The following is a 20,842-nucleotide window of genomic DNA, read 5'->3' as shown; positions in this document are numbered from 1 at the left end:
AATCCGGCCCGCGAGACAACATTCAGAGAAGTGCAAAAGAAAAACAAGCTGTAGGTTGAAATATGTCTACTTGATGTTGCTTAAGCTAGGTGCCTCTCTTTTCCACCCCTTTCCTCCCACTCTGTCTCCGTCTCTTACACTCTCTGTGTCTCTCTTTTTCTCTTCCTTTGTTGCTCTTTGTCTTTCTCTCTCTGTGTCTTTTAACCTCTTTTGCTCTAACTTCCTTTTTTTCCTTTTCTCTCTTTTCTCTTTCTCTCTTCCTACCCTTCGCACTATCTTTTCTCTTTTCTCTTCTTCTGTCTTTCTATTTCTCTTTGGATTTCTTTCTTCCGCTCCCTTTCTTTCCCCCTCTCTCACGACTTCTCTTTTTATCTCTTTTGTTTCTCACGCTCTCTCCCTCTCTCTCTTTCTTTGTCCCGCCCTCTCTCCTTTTCCCTCCCTCTTTCTCTTATTTCTTTGTCTCTCTTTTTCTTTCTCTTTCATCTACCAGTCCGGCCCCCGACAGAATGATTGTTCTATCGTGTGGCCCCCGAGTTCAAATGAGTTTGACACCCCTGTGCTAGACACTTGCCGTAACAAAAGGTTTGATGTGTTTCTTTAAGCGACATCGTGGTCAAAGAAAAACTTTCCTCTTTAAAATGGCGCTCTCAAGTGCTATGACCTATATTTTCAAAATCTGAAAATGATCTCATCAATTCTGAAGTATGTTTGGAAGCTCTGTGATAAGAATAATGAAGAAAACTGTTATGTTATATTTATTCACAAACAACTATAACATATGACATTTCTGTTTATAATTTATTGTAGTGCTCTTAACACTGGGAACTGTTGATGTTTTGAACCCCTGCTGCCACGCTTGACTTAGGTCCAATTTCCCTTGACATCCTTTTTCTATTTTCTGACATTGTTTTTATCTACGCCAAACTTTCTTGCTGCTTCCAGATTGCTTGTTTTCTCAGCAGCCTTTAAAGTGAGCAGTATAGGACAGAATATTTTTTTCTCCAAGCATGGTGTGTTTCAAAAATAAATTTACAAATAACGTTTACCTTGATTTTTTTGCCTGTGTGCTCAATTGGTTTCCCATTGGTTTGCTGCTCCTCTCTAGGCCACGCTTTATCGCCATGCGCTGCCTACAGTTTGCTACTGGACCCCATTATTTTAGTATTTTTCGTTTATGTATGAATAGATACACTGCCCCCACTTCAATGTTTGGAATTGGGCCACCTTGTTTTTTTAAAAGAACTATGAAATCGTGCAAAAACTATTTTCCTTTTTATGAATGCAAAAAAATTCCCTTAGGGCTGTAAGATATTGATTTTTGTAGTTCTGCCATTCTCAATATACCTTATATTGAGAATGGCAGACATAATTCTTTAATGCCATTTCAGCTTGGACACAGTATTATTGTGTGCTTTTTAAATGGTAAATGGTCTGCATTTATACAGTGCTTTTTAAGACACTAAAGACCTCCCTAAACACTTTACTATATGCTTTCACGTACCCATTCACAAACACACTCGTACACCAATAGCAGCAACAGCAAACCGCTTACCGAGAGCATTAGGCGTTCAGTGTCTTGCTCAAGGACATTTAACATTTAACTGTATATTTCCAATTGTATTCATGTTTTTAAAACATGTTTATTGTTATTCCATAAGAGTGAGATGGAATTCTAAACTTCTGCTGCAACATGAAAAATCCATATCTAATAAAAGTTCAAACTCCCCCAAAAAGTTTTAAGATATTGGCCTTTTAAGTGAAATTTTAGGATGTACTTAAAATAACTCAATCTGAAGGATTTCTCTTTTTATGAAAATGTGTTTAGAGAAGGTGGATTCAAGTTTACATACAGAGATTCTTGTAAATCCCGAAAACGTAAAATTGCATCCAAAAAGTCGCTACCTTTTTACAAACAGTTTATTATTATTGCTCCTGTTCTTGAAGCTTACATTCACACAGCGCTCTGTAGATCCTCTTGCATATCTCTGGTATGTTTCTCTGAGAAAAGCAGAGGGTCTCAGTCAATGCCAGTTATCTGGAATACATTTCATATATTATTTAAATAATTGATTAATCTGTAGATTATTTTGTCGACTACCATATTTTCCGCACTATAAGGGGCACTGTATTATAAAGCGTATAAAGTGTGGCAAAATATTTTCATATATAAATTGCACCTATGGCTCATCGTCAAGATAATTTATTTTCAATCGGAAAATATACTCAATCTGCATGGTTCATTTGTTGAACAATGGAAGCTGTTGTGGTAACATTGTTTATATTTTTTTCTACAACTTGTGTTTTTAGCTAGGCATTGTTGAAATTGGCGTCCAGAAATCTCTTCTGAACTGGGCTCGAGAACACATGCCAGAAGGTAAAACAACACATCGACATCTAACATGATTATGGAATAAAGTTTTTATTAGTAGAGTATGGTTTGTGGTAGTAAAGTTAAGACGGGTACCACTGAGCACCGAAGCGAGACTTTCTAAGCTTTGATTTTGTCCGCGCGAGCATCAAAAAGTACGTAGTTTGACATGCCGTGTTGGAGCACTGCACTGTACGTTTCAATGTGAGAAGAGTATTGAAAATCCTTTGTGGTATTAGTTCGCCGACAATTTGTAGAGTTCAAATGTGAATGTACGTATCTGTATTTTTTATCAGTATTATAGGTAGTAGTCGTAAGGGTATTTTGGGGGGAATTTGTTTTTACTATTCATTTTTATGAAAAAATATATTTACTGGTCAATTTTTATGGCAATCTCCAAATCCGTGATTCCATTCTAATTTTAGAAATTACAGAAATGTCCCATTAAATACTGTGGCTGATTAAGTGATGAGTTGCAGATGAAGTATTTATATATTTCTACATAGGAGCACGATTCGAGATCCTTTTGATCTCTTATCTAGAATTGCTCATATCTCGAGCGAATTTTCCCGATATTAAATAACTGCGGCAGTAGCTCAGGAGGTAGAGTGATCGTCTTAGGATTAAGGGATGCCAGTCCGAATCCCGGCTTGTCAAGTGTCCTTGGGTAAGACACTGAATCCCCAATACCCCCAATAAGCAGGTTAGCGCCTTACATGGCTGCACAGATCACGGCCGCTATTGGGAAATGTGAAGCACAATGTAAAGCGCTTTGGGAAGTCATTGACTTGAAAAGCGCTATATAAATGCAGATCATTTCATTTATTATTATTATTATTTTTTTAATGATAGAAGTTTAAGAAGTATTCGCATGTCTGGTATTTTCTTTCTTAGGTGCATGTAAAGAGCTGAGCAAAGAAGAGGTTGCACCTCAAGAGCCGCCGTCCTTCTTCTTTCCATCTTCCACCATCACCCCAAGCCCTCCACTCACTCCTGGTACCCCTGTTACACCATCAGCCCCGAGCCCAGTGGAGGGACCTGGGACTTCCGAGTGTGTTGTCTGCATGGAGACAGGGGTAAAACATTTAAAATTTAGTGTTGTCTAATCAGGGTTCGTACGGGTGCTTGAAATCCTTGGCAATACTTGAATTGTAACGTTGGTTTCAAGGAATGAAAAGTGCTTGAATTTTGGTCGAAGTGCTTGTAAGGCTTGAAATTGTTGCCATGATTCGCAACAATTCTGCTTAAAAATGACGCCTACACTGTCTTTGGTGTTTTCCCTTTGCCATTGCATTTCTTCTTCCCTCGTAATTAACAGCAGCTCTCATTAGTTTGTGCGGCATTGTCCTATGAAGCGCCATCTCTCCGTACGGGTTGTGCTCAAGAGACAGCTTCAGGCTACACCTAAACAGGGCATTATGAAATGTGTATTAGTGCAAGGATTACGTATCAGTTATGTACATTTATAAAGGGTCATGCAAAAAACTAAGGTAGTCTTTCCCAGTAGTAAATTGTAAGAGGAAGAACTTCTTGCGACTAAAAAGGAAGCTACATATTACTGTCATTTTACCAGATAACTATAAGAAAAGAGATATGTCTCAAAAGTATTTACTCACGTAATGTTCAGATCCACACGTATAGTCTCGATTTACTCAAGGTCTAAAACTAATGTAGCTTTATAAATGCACTCTCAAAATTAAAAAGGGCATATATAGATCACAGATATATTTGTGGATCTTCAAAATAAATAATTCACACCAAATTTCTTGTTTTAACGGTACTGGTTCATGGATCCCTTAACCACCTCGGTCATTGGGGCACCACTTCCTGCTCGTGTGTTTTGGGCAAGTAGTAGTCATCCCTCTCTAGGCCATTATTTTGGGTAGGGTTTTGCTCCCCTACATGAAACGGATTGTACTGGTTTCCCTGGTTTCTAGTAGTAGGAGAAGCCTCCAGATCTGATTCGGATACAGCACCTTTATCATCTAGTCACCATTGTTTGTCGGTGTAAAGCGTTATTCTGCTCTTCAGAGATAAGTCGGACCTCAGGGGTGATGAGTACTGGTATTTGTAGTTAATTGGTTGGATCCCTTAACCACTAGGGTCGTAGGGGCACCATTTCCTGTTTTGTTCTGAAATTTTGTGCATCACATAGTATAATATGTATTGCATCACACGTGGCTCTCACACTTATGTTGAAAAACAAATTTGGTGATAATGACATTACGTCCTCATGATATATTAAAGGCTCAAATGCCCTCTGTTCTGTAAATGTAAAAATGAACATAGTCCTTAAAAAGTGCTTTAATTTGGCTAAACCCTGTCCGATGAACAATTCTTGTTGTCTGTTTTTTTTTCTCTCCAGGCTCAAGTGATCTTTCTGCCGTGTGGCCATGTTTGCTGTTGCCAAGTCTGCAGCGACGCCCTTCAAAACTGCCCTCTGTGTCGAGGCACTATTTCACAGCGCATACGCCTTTACCACACTTAGAAGTGTTTTCATGAAAAGTGGACAATGACATCACTGCTGTGAGTTCACGTTCAGACAGTTTGACACGCTTTGTGTAGGTTGCCCAAATGCGTAGCCACTTTCCAGTACTAACCAAAATGTCTAGTGTGCATTAATTTGCATCATTTCCCCTTGTTCTCTGAGGATTGTTTAGATGACTTTGTAGACATCGGAAATATGCCTTTTCCAGACATACAGTAGATCAGGGGTCTCCAACTTTAATCAAGCTACTTTTTGTTACTTGTTCGCGCAAAGGGCACCCGGTTTGATATGCATTCATAAAATATCTTATCTTGTCATTATTATTTTGTTACTACCAGGTTAATTATTGGAAGTAGGGTTAATTAAACTCAGTCAACCACCAAAACATTTTTTTTACTTGAAATTCACAATGACCCAGAACTGGTGAGCTATTTTCAGAGCAGTTCTGCAGGCTCTTCGGCTTTCCTCCAGGTAGACATGGTGCCCGTGGGCACCACGTTGGATACCCCTGCAGTAGATTTTCTTCCCCAGAACCATTCTACTAGACTGTCTCATAAAGATAAAATATTTCTATAATATTCTTTTTTCCGTAAAGCAATTACACAACAAAAATGACGTACTGTATATAGAGATTTCTTATCAATCAACTGAAATATTTCAAGACTTTTATTATTTCAATTTTGCTAATTAGTTGAGTAGCTGAGGAGTATACTTTTCATAACATTATAATACAGGGGCCCCTCTACAAATGAGTTACTCTAGTAATGAAGAATTAAACATACTAAAGTAATCCCTCGGTTATCGCGGTTAATGGGGACAAAAACCTCCCGCGAAAAGTGAAAATCCGCAAAGTAGCGACGCCCCTTTAAAAATGCTTTAAAAAAAAAAAAAAAAATATATATATATATATATATATATATATATATATATATAATTTTATTTATTTTTATTTTATTTTTACCCGCGAAGCTCTGAAGCCGCGAACGTGGAACCGCGAAGTAGCGACGCCCCTTCAAAAATGCTTAAAAAAAGAAAAAAATATTATTTTATTTTATTTTTTTAATTTTTTTTAGACCCGCGAAGCTCTGAACCCGCAAACATGGACCAGCGAAGTAGCGAGGTCCCACTGTACATGTGTTTCGAGCAAAAATCTTGTTTGACATAAAATAGAAAATCCCAAGTTACGAGAATTTCCATACGCTACTACCATAAGGCCGAGTGCTCGAGACTGCTCACCGCAAGCATCAGCTCATCCTAGTCAGCAGGCGTGTTTCCTGCCATACAAACTTGATACCGCGCACTTGTGTTGTGTTTTATTCATTAGGCTCTCTCACTCCTCTTGCACCTTTCCCTCTAGCTCCTCCACCACCTCACATACACCTGTTAGCAACCGGCAACTTCTTTCATGTTAAGCGCTCATAATAAGTTTCCATTTTATTTTCTTGATATCAACTTATTTATCTTATCACTTAATGTTTATGTTCCATTACTATTTGCATGTGTTTTTAGTTATCATGTGTTTTATTGCTACTGTATTTAGGGTTAACTTGGATCATTTTAGGTGGCTGGGAACTGATCAATTGGTTTTCAGTTACTTCTTACGGGGAAAATTCGTTTGAGATATGAGAAATTTGAAAACGAGCTGGATCCGGGAAAAAAATAATCGCGTATGTAGAGGGGCCACTGTGTTTTGAATTAAAATATTTGAGTGTATGCCACAATCAGCAATATTAAAGCAATAAAAGACTTGCAATAATTCAGTTGTTTGATGAATGGATTACATTTTTTGCATTGCAGAAATTAGGGAACTTTATTAATTTTTTCTAATTTTGCAAGTGACAAGTTTAAACTTTAGTAGACAATCATAACACGAAGAGAAGACGTTATGGATTCTGAACTTGCAGGGAGAGAAGCCTTCAGATAAGAGAATTCCATTCATACAAAGTCTTGTATTACCAACTTGCAATTTGATATATATGCACTTGATCATAACTTGCATTAGGACAACATTCAAAAACGGAACAGCTTTTATTCAGTTTATTCATATCAAGCAACTGAAGAAAATCTATTCTAAACATTTCTTCTGCTAAATAAAACGAGAATAATATACGTGTTTCTGTAGAGAGGATCCAAAATGTGGGTTAGAACAAAAAAGAAAGAAATACCAAAATGAAAAAGTAGTGAAAAGCTGAGAAAAAATAGACAAAAGGAAGACATAAAAGAAGGAATTCAGAAAAAGCCAGAAAAAAGAAAAGAAAGAAACAAAGTAAAAAAAGTAAATAGAGAACAAAAAGAAAAAAGTAACAGTTGGGAAAAAATAAACACAATGAGATTTTTAAAAGGAATTAAAAGAACAGGGTAAAAGAAGAAAAAGTTTGTGTTGCATTCAAATTATTTGAATGCAATAATTTAAATATATTATGGACTTATATTATGGGCCATGCAAGTCAATCTTGTTGCCAACATTGTACTTCCACAAAAAAAAAATGTGATTAAATACAGTTCTGTATCGTGCAACTGACTAAATAAGCCCCCAAAAATGTTAGTATTATGCGACAAAAGATACCAGGAAAAAAATAAATGAAAAGAATGAAAGAATTGTTGTAAAAACAAATGACGTGTGTAGGCCGTACAACCTTTGCAATAGTACTTTAGTCAATTCATTCAAAGGTGAAAAATAATTTTGCATTGCCGGAAACTCCGCAAAATGTAACGTGATGTCAAGTTTTGGACATGTTTGATCATGACTCATTTGCCACACGTGGGATTGCCATTGCTCACTATTGTTTTATGCGTTGCTCACCGACTTTGTGTGAACGCTCAGACCCGTGGAAAATTAGAGGGAACATTGGTCTACACTAGAGGTAAGATCGGGCCCAAAAAAAGCACCCGAGCCCGACGCAGGCCCGAGGGGTATTAAACCCGACCCGGACCGAGCCCGACTAATTAACTGGATTTGCTGGCCCGGCCCGAGGGGGCCCGAAATTACATATTTTATTTATAAGGAGGGGTGATTTATGATAACAAATTAAACTCTGCCTTTTGTTACAACATCTAGGCCTAAGTTAAATAAAACTGTATAAACATTTACATCTTTTATATTTCTGTGTCTGCACTGCAGATGTTACATTAAGCGACAATCTGTCATTGACGTTTTTTTTTTTTGAGGTAGCGAAAACATTTAAGGGCGTCCGTCATTTTGACGACTTGATCATTGGGCCATAATCCACAGCAGCAGTAGTAGTACGTCCTTAAGATTTTAGCGCGGCACTATCATTGAGGGGGTGTTGACGTGTTGTGCCCTTTTCCGACTCCTATGCAAATCCCCCCCCCCCTGATCGTATTCTATATAAAACGCTTATTAAAACAATAAAGCGAGCTAATTATAATAATTGGGAGATCCTAGTCTATATAACGCGTTTATTTAAACAATAAAGCGTGATTTTATTCTGCAAATTGCGTTTTTTAACGCGGATGAAAATGTCACCAACGTCAATGTACGCTTCCGACAAAAGCGATCGTATTCTATATAAAACGCTTATTAAAACTCTTACCAGAGTGCGTTTTCCTCGTCAGTTCTCCTCTCTTGAGTTTATCCTTAACTTCTTGTTGGTCCGACTCCATATCGGGGATACCAGGCCAAAATCACGCGAATTTGCGGAGGGGAAGATTATTAAGAGGACAGCATTCACGTCACGTCACGTGCACAGAGCATGCTCTGGCTCCGTTAAAAGCAATTACAGCTCCTTCTCCGTTTTATCCAAATTATTTATTTTATAACAAGTATTCCTTGGTCTAGTATCCATACATAGTTTAAGTATATATTTTTAATGAACATATATTTATAATTATTAATTAATTAAAAAAAAAAAAAAAAAAAAAAAAAAAAAAGCAGGACCGAACCTGACCCGACCCGACCGTATGACTGACATTTCAGGCCCGACCCGGCCCGAAATTGCCTCGGGTTCGGGTTCGGGTTCGGGCTCGGGCCATGAATCTTAGCTCTAGTCTACACTCATAATATTGAGATTGATATAATTACATCAATGTTAATTGTTGCAGTTGGAATCTGCAGTTTTGTTGAACTGATTGCATTTTCCTAGCACTGACATCTATAGCTAAAATTTGTTTTACACGACAATGTCAGAAACAGTTCACATTTGGATTTAAATGCTTGAATTTTACAGTTGTGTTTTCAAGGCTTAAAAGGTGCTTGAATATTGGGTAAAGTGCTTGTAAATGCTAAGAATTGTTGCCATGTTTCCAAAAACTTTGCCCAAAAATTACGCCGACACTGCTGTCTAGTGGTTTTGCTTTCCTACTGCATTCCTTTTTCCCCTGATTAACTGCAGCTGGCATTAGTTTGTATTGCACTGTCCTATGAAGCGTCATTGCCCGCTTAGGGTCGGACCCCAAGAGGACAGGTGCATGCTACACCTAAAAAGGGCACTTCAAAATGAATATTAGTGCATGATTTCTTATTGATTATGGACATATATTATGGGCCATGCAAAAAAGTAAAGGTGATTTCTGTAACTCCTAAATTTTGTTCTGGCTGATGCCATCTTCTGGCTGAACTAATTATTGCAGCTCCTGTTGTTGTGCGTGCTAGTTTGTGGAATTTTCAGACGCACTCAAGTAATTTCTTCCTTTTTCATCTTAATTTGGGTTGGGTTGGCATTTGGACTATATTTGAAACAGTCATTTTCTTATTTTCACCATTTTCATAGTAAAAGATAAGAAACGCCCCCCAGCACGCGCGTGATATTACTTTCCTCTTTCCCACCCCCCTCCTCCTTTCCTCTAGTGTAATGCACTCTGCGTTTTGAACACAGATATTTGTAGGATCAAATCAGTTAGACACGGTTAAAAATAAGATATAAAGGCTCTTTGAACTCAGTTGGTTATTGTTAACACATACTTTATAGAGAAAATATTTAATCTTAAACTTTACGAACACCGCAAACCAAGCACCCCACCTTAAAGGTACTGTTTCCTAGTGGTAAATCGTAATGGAAAGAACTTCCTGAAAATTAAGATTTTTTTACCCAACACCAATATGGGGGGAAATTTGTCTCAAAAACAACTATGTTCACGATTTACTCAAGAACTCAAAATTTTATCTTTATAAATGCACATGCAAGAATAAAAATTGCATTCGTAAATCGCAGATATATTTGTGGATCTGCAAAATGATTCACACTGCAGTTTTTTTTCCTTCTATTGGTACTGAAGATATTAAAAAAAATGACTTTGTACTTAAAAAGTGCTTGAAATTGGCCGTGAAAAACATGTATAAACCCAGCCTGATGCAAACTATAAATACGACAATAAACACACATGTATTTAAAACGGTGTCTATCAAAACTGAATGTCAATAGTACAGATAGACACAAGGTGATGCTAGAGCTCCTGCTCTTCTGCCATTGCCAAAAGGTGCCCTTTAGATATTTATTTTATAATATGCAGAGATCGATAATGACTAACACAGTATTCAAGAAAGGTTTCACTAACCACCAGGGCATATTAACATGGTTTATTTGTCAGATTAAATTGTAAAAAATGTGTTGTAATCTTTCAAAACAGCTGAATTATTTGCCATTTTAGGCATTTTTGTCAAACCATTCTTCTCTCTTTTTAAGATTCATTCATTGGACCGGATGTCATTAGGTATTTGTGTTTGTTTCGACCGTCTGTTTTTATGTGAGTGTAAAAAGAGAGCTTCTAATTTGTTCACAATGCTCTATTGTCACTGTGAATTTTCCTGCCCTGCGATTGGCTGGCAACCAGTTCAGGGTGTCCCCTGCCCACTGCCCGATGATTGCTGGGATGGGCTCCAGCACCCCCGCAACCCTACTGAGGATAAGTGGTGCAGCTAATGAGATGAGATGAGTTAAACTCCCCAAAATTGTACTTATAAAGCCAAAAATATACTCTCAACAAATATTACTTGTACTCAGATTCTAGCTTTTTTTAAAGTTATTTTCTCATATATCTATTTTACAAATGCTGATCCATTTTCTCTTGTAAAGTGCTTTGTATGCAGATAGCAGTATTTATAAGTGCAGATGAGGAATAGGAAGGAAGGAACAGAATCCACTTGCTTTTATCAATTGGCTATTTTGCCACTTCCCTTGAAGTACAAATCACAGTTAATCAGGGTAAGGTGCTTAACCACTAATGGCTCACTTATTTTTTTAATTATTATTATTTATTGAAGCTGAGTTGTGTATGATTATAATCTTTGAGCAACCGTGATGTCGTTTTCACTTGACAACAAGCGACACAATAACTCAACAAGTGGATTTAGCTCTTTATTTGTATTCCACAAAATCGAAATGAATCATAATGTTAAGTTTTGACCAAAAAGTTAGATGTTTTTTCCCCGCTTTTAAAAATATAGGCTACATAATATCTTTGAATTATTAATTGTAAAGGTGTTTTATTTTTACATAGTGCTGTGTGCAAGTGATAAAGTAGACACAAAATAATTGATCAATGATTAAAGTATATGTTTTCATAATAACTTGTTCATTTGAAAATGTAAACAGCACTACACTACTACTGTAGTACTGTTACATATATTCATATCAGTCTTTTCTGACAATTACTCTGAGGGTAGAACTTTTTATTCTGAGCATTTTTTGACATGAAAATGTCCTCTTCCTTTTGACTTTGTTTTGTTTTAAGGTTATCTTAAGGGATGGGCAAGTAATATTTAGTGCCTCCTAGTGGTACAAAAAAAAACTTGATTCAGTAAAAAAACAACAACAGTTATTTAGCTAATAGACAAAAATACATGAACTATCATACCAACGTTAATTTTCATAAATATTTATAAGTGAGAAATATGTGTTTGTTTTACATAGCGGAATCCATACATAGTAGTCACCACCATGTTTGTCTGGCATCTTTTTAGGTAACGATAATTAAAAACTAAACTGCATGCTACTTTAAGAAAAAAAAACAAGACACACAAAATATTTTTTTATACAAAGATTACACATTTCTCAATCAATCAAAATATAGAAATCTGAATATTATGACAAGGAAAATGTGTACTTTTAATCTTTTTAACGAGTAGTGTGAGCTGGTTCAATACTATTTCGTGCCCCCAACTGACCAATTATCACGTCTAATTTTTTGTTGTTGTTGTTATTGGTCCGATAACTATCTTTAATAATTAACGTGAATGCCTAGTATCTAACATAAATACAATTTTAAAATGATTACATTGACAATAGTCAGGAGGTGTTTGTATACCAAAACCTTCCTAGATGATGTTTGTTATCATGTATTTTTCATTCATCTTTTTATTTTTCAAAAAAAAAATTGGACCGTATTACTACTACTGCAACTTTGGTTATATTCATACCAGTTACTGGCATTGACTCAGAGAAACTTGTTATTCTGAGCATTTCTAAATTTTCATAAATGTTGAGCAGGGAAAATGCTGAAAGCACCTTAAAAGAGTAGCTAAGCTTGCTCATATGTAGTTCTTTATACATTATTGTGAACCCATGCAAAAACGTAATCAAAGTACCAACCATACGAGCAAAAATATTTTTGAAGACTTTCTCCTGGGTAGGTGGAAATATGTTGTGCTTGGAGTCAACTACTAACTACATGTTCTATCGGCATGGCCCTCAAGCCTTATCTATGTGTTTATTATCTTTATTCTGAATGTATACAATATATATGATATGCTACGTATTGACTAACAAAACCCTCTTTTGCAGTCATCACTAACTGTTATAACTTCTTAAGTGCTCTTATTTCAAATATATCATGTAAATATGAACTATGCACCACTGTATATGTAATCATTTTCTATATTTTTGTTGATGTTGTGTAACAAAATGATGCATGTAAAGACGCTTGGAAATTGATTGACAAATAAAACATCAACGATGCCTTCTTCTTTTCTTATAAACTTAGAATAATAAATGTGATTTATAGTCCGGATTCCTGAAATTACGGTAATGAGATCCTCAAAGTGTGTCAAGACGAGCAAAAACAATCTCAATAAACCACATAATAGAATCCTTGCAGATTTTAAATCAGGTAAAATATTTGGTGCTTGGGTCAAATCAAAGTTATCTCAAATCGTGTGTGAATTAAACTTCAATGGAAAAGTACAGGGGCGGCACGGCGGATGAGTGGTTAGCGCGTCTGGGGCACAGTTCTGAGGTCATGGGTTCAAAACCAGCTACCAGCCTTCCTGTGCGGAGTTTGCATGTTTTCCTCGTGCTTGCCTGGGTTTCCTCAGGGGTCTCTGGTTTCCCCCGATATTCCAAAAACATGCATGTCAGGTAAATTGGCCTGTTCTAATTGTCCCTAGGTGTGAATGAGTGAGTGAATTGTCTTTCTGTCTTTGTGCCCTGCAACTGGCTGGCAACCAGTTCAGGGTGTCTACTGTCACCTGCCCGAAGATAGCTGGGGATGGGCTCCAGCACCCCTGCGACCCTACTGAGGGTAAGCGGCGCAGGTAATGGATAGATTGATAATGGATCGAAAAGTACTTTAATAATCACTTTTGTATTATTTTTGGGTAAATTACTCTCTTTCCATAAATTCTGTGAATGTAGCAATATGACAATATGGAAGCATATTTCCACTTAAATATAGCTATCTAAATCTATGAATTCAAAATAATGTATTTTGTTTATCTTTAAATACCGATCAGAGAGAGAGAGATAAGAGAATCAGTCTCTCTAAAACTCTGGGGTAAGCAAGCAGCCAGTGGCTGAATCTTTTTGGGGAAAATAAGATGAAGAATTCCGTTTTGTTTAGAGTGAAGAAAAGTCAGGACTGTACTGTTCGGGAGCGTTGGAAGGACACCCTAATTAGAGTTTAACTGCTTGCTCTTCCTGCCACCTATCATAGGACGCCTTCTTCTAATTGGAAAATAACCATTGTTTTTTGGACCTCATCCCCCATTTTCCTAAAAGTTTTGTCGGAGTCAATAAGCTTTCTTTGGTTGAGCAATGGAAATCTGTTCTGTTTCACAGTGTAAAACCTACCATTGATTCCACATGGTGTACAAACGGCTTTGGAAGTGCAAGCGGCTTTTTGCCACTCATAAGTGCCTTCCCTAGCTCTTTTTTAACAAACGACAGTGTTCTGCAGAGAAATCCTACCTTGTGAAGACATCCTACCTTAGGCTAATCTGAAAGCGAATTTTGTTTTTCTTTCTTATCAAGTAAAACTAGCAACAGTAAAACTAGAATGATTGCAAACAGAATTTGTACTCATGACATATAACGAGGGTTGGCATGCATGCAAGCATACATACAGTGACTTGCGAAACTATTTGGCACACTTGAACTTTGTGACCTTTTGCCACATTTCAGACTTCAAACATAAATATATAAAACTGTAATTTATTGTGAAGAATCAACAATAAGTGGGACACAATCATGAAGTGGAACACATTTGGATATTTTAAACTTTTTAAACAAATATAAAACGAAAAAGTGGATGCGCAAAATTATTCAGCCCCATTGAGTTAATACTTTGTAGCGCCACCTTTACAGCTGCAAGGCACTCGGGGTATGTCTCCATCAGTTTTCCACATAGGGGAACTGATATTTTTGCCCATTCCTCCTTGCAAAAAAGCTCGAGCTCAGTGAGGTTGGATGGAAAGCGTTTTTGAACAACAGTTTTCAGTTATTTCCACAGATTCTCAATTGGATTGAGGTCTTGACTTTTGCTCGGCCATTATAACACCTTGATATGTTTTTTGGGTGAACCATTCCATTGTGGCTTTTGCTCTATGTTCTGGATCATTGTCTTGTTGGAAGACAAATCTCCGTCCCAGTCTCAGGTATTTTGCTGACTCCATCAGGTTTTCTTCCAGAATGGTCCTATATTTGGCTCCATCCATCTTCCCATCAATTTTAACCATCTTCCCTGTCTCTGCTCAAGAAAATCAGGCCCAAACCATGATGCTGCCACCACCATGTTTGACTGTGGAGATGGTGTGTTGAGGATGATGAGCTGTGCTGCTTTTACGCCAAACATAACGTCTTGCATTGTTGCCAAAATGTTCGATTTTGGTCTCATCTGACTAGAGCCACTTCTTCCACATGTTTGGTGTGTCTCCCAGGTGGCTTGTGGCAAACGTTAAAAGACACTTTTTATAGATATTTTTAAGAAATGGCTTCCTTCTTGCCACTCTTCCATAAAGGCCAGATTGGTGCAGTAAACAACCGATTGTTGTCCTATGGACAGATTCTACCACCTCAGCTGTAGACCTCTGCAGTTAATCCAGAGTGATCATGGGCCTCTTGGCTGTATCTCTGATCAGTTTTCTCCTTGTATGAGCCGAAAGTTTAGGGGGACGGCCCGATCTTGGTAGACTTGCATTGGTCTGATACTCCTTCCATTTCTGCTTGCACAGTGCTCATTGGGATCTTTTAAGCTTGGGAAATCTTTTTGTATCCAAATCCAGCTTTAAACTTCTCCACAACAGTATCTCGGACCTGCCTGGTGTGTTCCTCGTTCTTCATGCTTCATGATGCTCTCTGCGCTTTAAACGGACCTCTGAGACTATCACAGAGCATGTGCATTTATACAGAGACTTGATTACACACAGGTGGATTCCATTTATCATCGTTAGTCATTTAGATCAACATTGAATCATTCAGAGGTCCTCACTGAACTTCTGGACAGAGTTAGCTGCACTGAAAGTAAAGGGGCTGAATAATTTTGCACACCCACTTTTTTGTTTTATATTTGTTAAAAAAGGTTAAAATATCCAATAAAGTGTGTTCCACTTCATGATTGTGTCCCACTTAATGTTGATGCTTCACGAGAAATTACAGCTTCATATATTGATGTTTGAAGTCTGAAATGTGGCAAAAGGTCACAAAGTTCAAGGGGGCCAAATAGTTCCACAAGCCACTGTACATACAATGCTTGATTAACGTAGTCAACAAACACTGTGCTAAAAAGCGACCACCGAAAAACACGCTGGGCTTAAACGCTACGTCAAAAAACAGTATTTTGAAACAGTCAAAGAGTCAAGTAAGACAGAACTGTAAGTACAGTACTGTCCGTAGGAAATCGCAATCCGCCTTCTACACATGCGCACTAGGAATTGGTAGGACGCCTCCATAAGGTAGGACATTTCGGCAGACACCAGTCCCAACAACATCGCCCAAGGAGAATGGCTGCCAACGCATGGGTATTCTGCTTGTTGAGCTACAAATATATAACCGGCTTTAGCAAAAGTGTCCTGGTGTAGAAGAGCAAAAAATATTTTTGCATATCCTATTTCTTGACTGAATTAACTTTATAATTGTTATATTTCATGCAAATAAACTGGCTTTACAATAATTAGAATTGTTATCAAATCGGAATCCTTTTTTTGTTTTTGTGAAAATGTATTTAATTTTTTGTCATCATGGAAATATAAATTTAAAAATGTATTAATTTTCTTTTTGATTTAAAGTTTAATTTATTTTTGGGGGGGGGGGGGGGGGTTCTTTATTAGAATTGTTGATTTGTTACATGAAATTCTGAATATTATAAATTAAAATTTTGTAACATTACAAAGCTTAATGTCTGCAAATTCAGAGTGAGGCACGCACTTATTTGGTGCACAGCTCTGTCCCAAACAATAGAATTAGTATTAATTATGTCAAGTCAACAGCAAGACAAGCTATAATATATTAGGGGGGTTTTCTCATTACATGGCCGTTTTTCATAATGATGACTACCTACCTATTCATGTTTTTACTCAAAAGAGGCGGCACTGACATTCGTTAAATAAGGGAAGACAATATAGCTTTTTCTCTGTGCTACATTTTTACCCGGCCAAATGATGGAATAAGATGTTGGCACACTTATTTATAAATCTGACTGTGCATCACCAGAAACGAACATCACTGAACATCACTTATTTTCTCTTCTCCGGTTTCCTTCAACGTCTTAAACAAGAAAAAAGGCAGCTTTGAATGCCCCTGTGATCATTTTGCTGTTTTAGGTTTAATTATAGGAATAATCATTCATTACAACATTTTCTATCCGCTTGAAAGAAAAGGGCAGTAAGAGTACAAAACTCCGAGCTTTATCGAGATCATTGAACATAACTTAGGTTTTACTGACCAACCAAAACTCGACTTCTTTGTCGTAAAGTGTGACAAAGATCATGGCTTGAATGTTGTCGTAAACTTCACTCTAAATCGTTACTGTCTTGGATTTTTGGAGCGATTGCTATCATTTTAGAGTGTGCTACAAGCTGTGCGTGTTGGGCACTGTGATACAATAATTATCAACACATACCAGGTAAAACTTATGTATTTTTTTTTTTAGAATGGGACATTTCTGTCATTTAAATGGGACTGTCCTGAAGGTTGCAATTCCTGCACGCAGCATATAAACCAAGAATTTCCCTAAGAACATTTGACATTAATAAGGTGAAATAGTTTCAAAGTTCAGAGCATTTGAAACTGCGTGTACAGTGTTCATTTTACCTCTGAAAAGTGATGGGTCCCGGGGACTCGCATGCTCAAAAATCTATGGGTCCCAACAGAGATCTATGGGTCCCCAAAATTTAGTGTTATCGGGGTTGAAATTGTAAATCGGCGACAAATATATAATATAAATCTATATATTCATTCAGTTTTAATCAACACAGTTTATTGGTAATACAAATCAGTTATCACTTCAAGATTTTTCAGTTCACAACAATATTGTACATTATACAAAATAATATTGCTGAAATAATTATATTGAAAACATCGAAGCGCACAGGGAGCGCAGTTGCTGTGTTTTACGGAAACGTGGCTCACGTTTAGCATTCCGGACGCTAACGTGTAGCCACCCGGAGCCACCTGGAGAAATCCGGCTTCAACGTCGCTAAACAGAGACATGAAAGCCGGGGGGAATCGGAGAGGAGGCGGACTTGCACGAGGTGGTGTATCCCAGGATTTTCACAAAGAAAAGATTTCCATCTGCCGCAGGAATGTCGAACTTTTGGACTGGCGTGACGTCATCCACTCCGCTACAAGCACCCTCGGGCATCATGTTAATCTGTTAATAAACAACGGGGTAGACTGCTGGAAGTGCGAATTTCCCTACGGGGATGAATAAAGTATATATCTATCTATCTATCTATCTATCTATCTATTAATCTATATTTTCATTTAGTTTTAATCGTCACAGTTAATTGGTAATACAAAGCAGTTATCACTTCAAATTTTTCAGTTCACAATATTGTACATTATACAAAATGATATTGCTGAAATATTAATCTATACAGTATATTCATGCAGTTTTTTTAATCATCACAGGTAATTGGTTATACAAAGCAAGTTATCACTTCTGATATTGCAGTTCATATATTCTTTGTGGTTTGCTGTCCCGCCACAGTTGTGATGCCTTCTCAAGGTCCAATCCATTATCATCCCCCTCATAGCGTAACCAGGAATATAATTTAGTCCATTTTGGCAGAAAAGTCATTTTCTTGCTAGGAGTATTCTTTTGTTTATTTTCTTTCGTTGAATCGTTCACTTCAACACACTTGTTTTCCTGCCTCCGCGATCTTCCGGAGAATTTCTCCGCAGTTTTTTCAAGCCGGAATTGTTGCCGTTGTTATCACTTTCTGCTTTATGTTTCGACTTATTTTTGACACTGAAGAAATTACCAATTTTGTGTTGATTTTCACCTTCCCTCGACGACAAGTACCACAACAATGACGTAATCTCGAAGCAACGAGATCTCGTTGGCCGAGATCGGCGTGCAGACGCAAACTCGAACCGCGAGACCAAAACAACAATGGCGGATCTGCCTGACGAAAAGTTTGGAGTGCGGTAAATCTTTGTTTAAAAAAAAAGTAATCGGGTAATAATGACAGTTTTGTGTCAAAAAGGTTGAGTGCCGGGGACGCACGTTGATTTGACTATGTGTCCACAACGAAAATGATGCGGGCAACGAGAACACTGCGTGTATGTGATTCTCGTTTAAAGTAAAGATTTTGAGAGAATGAACATCGCATGTATTGAATTATAAAAGAGTAATTAGTTTGTTTTACAACAACTCTGTCAGTAAAAAAGCAAGATTTATCTCTTAGCATTAAATTGTTTTGGCCAAGGTGTTGCTAAAGTATAAAACCCTTTGTGTGTTCTGAATTCTTCTAATTTTGACTTAATGCTTTATTCAAAATTGCTTATCAGATTTAGTCATTAATATAATTATGCAAGTAACAATAATATTGGCTAAACTACATCAAAAGGTTGAAAATATACTACGGAGAATAAAAGTGACTGCAGTTTTTCTTCTGGGGGGCGCCAGTAATACACTGGGGAGCCAAGGGGGCGCCAGCCGGCAAAAGTTTGGGAACCATTGCAGGCTCATCCTATGAAAATAAATGCAAGTTCCTTGACTTACGAGTATTTAAGAAAATGCACTTTTTTTTAATTAATGTTCTATCGTTGCTTATTTGCTCATTTTGAATTTAAGATTCTTTCATTGCAAAGAACATGTTGAATTGTTCTAATTTAAGGTTCAGTGTTGTTCACTTGCTATGTTTTCAGTGACAATGTCAGCTCCTGCTTTGCTTATTCTCTATGGGAGTCAGACTGGGACAGCCCAGGACACAGCTCAGAGGATTGCAAGGCAGGCCATCAGAAGGCGCCTGCAAGTATATTGTCAGGCACTTGATGACTACGGTGTTGTAAGTTTTGTTCATTTTTGTTACTAGTTAGAGACGCTTTAACCACTTCTTGCATATTTTTTTGTATTGTGTTTTCTCACTACAACAGGCTAACTTAATCTCTGAGTCGCTGGTAGTTTTTGTTTGCTCAACTACTGGCCAAGGAGACCCTCCTGACAACATGAAGGTAATGCAACAATTTGTTAATCATAATTTCAAAAAATCTGGTAAGGAATAAAGCGTGATTATCTTAACAATTTGACTAGATGATTTACAACATCGTTGGAGATTACAACACATTTTGTTTGACTCTGTTTCTTATAAGTGCTGAATTAGTAAACATTTTTTGAAGATGTGTGTTATCTGTAAATTAGTATGAGTACATGGCTAAAAAATATCAATTGTGTTCAGAATTCCACGCGGACAAATTCTGTCTTTCGTGTTTTTCTCGATTTCTTCCATTCTTCCTTGCTTTTTTCCCTCTTCCTTCGCTTTCTCCTTTCTTTCGCTCGCTAGCTCTCTTCCTAGCTCCCTTCCTAACTCCCTCCCTCCTTCTTTTGACTTCCTTCTTTCCTTCGCTCGGTCCTCTCGCTCCCTTCCTTCTTCGCTCTCTTCTTTGTCTTCCTTCCTTGCTCCTATTATGGCTTTCTTTCCATCCTTCCTCACATCCTTGCTTCCTTTATTCCTTTGCTTGCTTCCTTTCTTTGTGCCCTTCCATTGCTTGCACCCTTTGCTGCCCTCCTCCCTTCCTACCATGCTTTCTTTCTTCCTTTGTTTGCTCCCTTATTTCGCTCAGCTCCTACGCTCGCTCCCTTTTCTTCCTTTCCTCCTTCCTACCAAACTTTCTTTGACCGCTTCCTTGTTATTTGCTCGTTCGCTCCTTTTCCTTTTATTAATCCCTTCCTTCTCGCTTCCTTTGCTCCCTTTCTTTGCTCACCTCCCCTTCTTCCTTTACTTTCTTTCCTTCACTCGGTTCGTTCGCTCCCTTTCCTTCGTACATTACTTCCTTCGCTCGCTGACTTTCTTCCATTTGCCCCCTCGCTCCCTTCTCTTCCTTCATACCTTTATTCCTCCCTTCGTCCTTCCTTTCGTACTCCCTGCTTCGCTTCCTTCCTTCCTACTTTTCACTAACTTTGCGCATTGTTGGTTCCTCCCGAAGAATTTCTGGAAGTTTCTCTTCAGGAAATCTTTACCAGTTGGATCCCTCCGCCAGCTTGACTGTGCCGTTTTGGGCCTGGGGGACTCCTCCTACCCAAAGTAAGCTGATTCTCTTTGCATCACTCATTCAAAGTGTCTCATCGTTTTGAGCAAGAATACTCTCCACTTG

General features: G+C 37.7%; 2 protein-coding genes across 9 annotated transcripts in view; both read left to right on the top strand.

The window, feature by feature from the left end:
• Positions 1 to 6,612, top strand: part of lrsam1 (leucine rich repeat and sterile alpha motif containing 1) — a 36,728-nt gene extending 30,116 nt beyond the window's left edge. For all 8 annotated transcript variants that reach the window (XM_088320308.1, XM_088320307.1, XM_088320304.1 and 5 more), the window contains 3 exons: positions 2,308 to 2,374; positions 3,263 to 3,444; positions 4,734 to 6,612. In XM_088320308.1, coding sequence (XP_088176434.1) covers positions 2,308 to 2,374; positions 3,263 to 3,444; positions 4,734 to 4,856 — 372 coding nt within the window. In that variant the 3' untranslated portion in view covers positions 4,857 to 6,612. The remainder of the gene's footprint in view (positions 1 to 2,307; positions 2,375 to 3,262; positions 3,445 to 4,733) is intronic.
• A 10,390-nt stretch (positions 6,613 to 17,002) lies between these two features.
• The window catches only part of ndor1 (NADPH dependent diflavin oxidoreductase 1), a 28,637-nt gene continuing 24,797 nt past the window's right edge, over positions 17,003 to 20,842 (top strand). The window contains exons 1-4 of the mRNA XM_088320311.1: positions 17,003 to 17,147; positions 19,397 to 19,536; positions 19,625 to 19,702; positions 20,675 to 20,772. Of these exons, the coding sequence (XP_088176437.1) occupies positions 19,402 to 19,536; positions 19,625 to 19,702; positions 20,675 to 20,772 (311 nt within the window). The 5' untranslated portion in view covers positions 17,003 to 17,147; positions 19,397 to 19,401. The remainder of the gene's footprint in view (positions 17,148 to 19,396; positions 19,537 to 19,624; positions 19,703 to 20,674; positions 20,773 to 20,842) is intronic.

The sequence above is a fragment of the Urocampus carinirostris genome, chromosome 16 (genome assembly GCF_059441175.1).
Source record: "Urocampus carinirostris isolate Australia breed hairy pipefish chromosome 16, RoL_Ucar_1.0, whole genome shotgun sequence".
In the NCBI taxonomy this organism is placed as follows: Eukaryota; Metazoa; Chordata; class Actinopteri; order Syngnathiformes; family Syngnathidae; genus Urocampus; species Urocampus carinirostris.
Note: the sequence above shows the minus strand (reverse complement) of the source record. Positions and strands in the feature narration are given on the sequence as shown.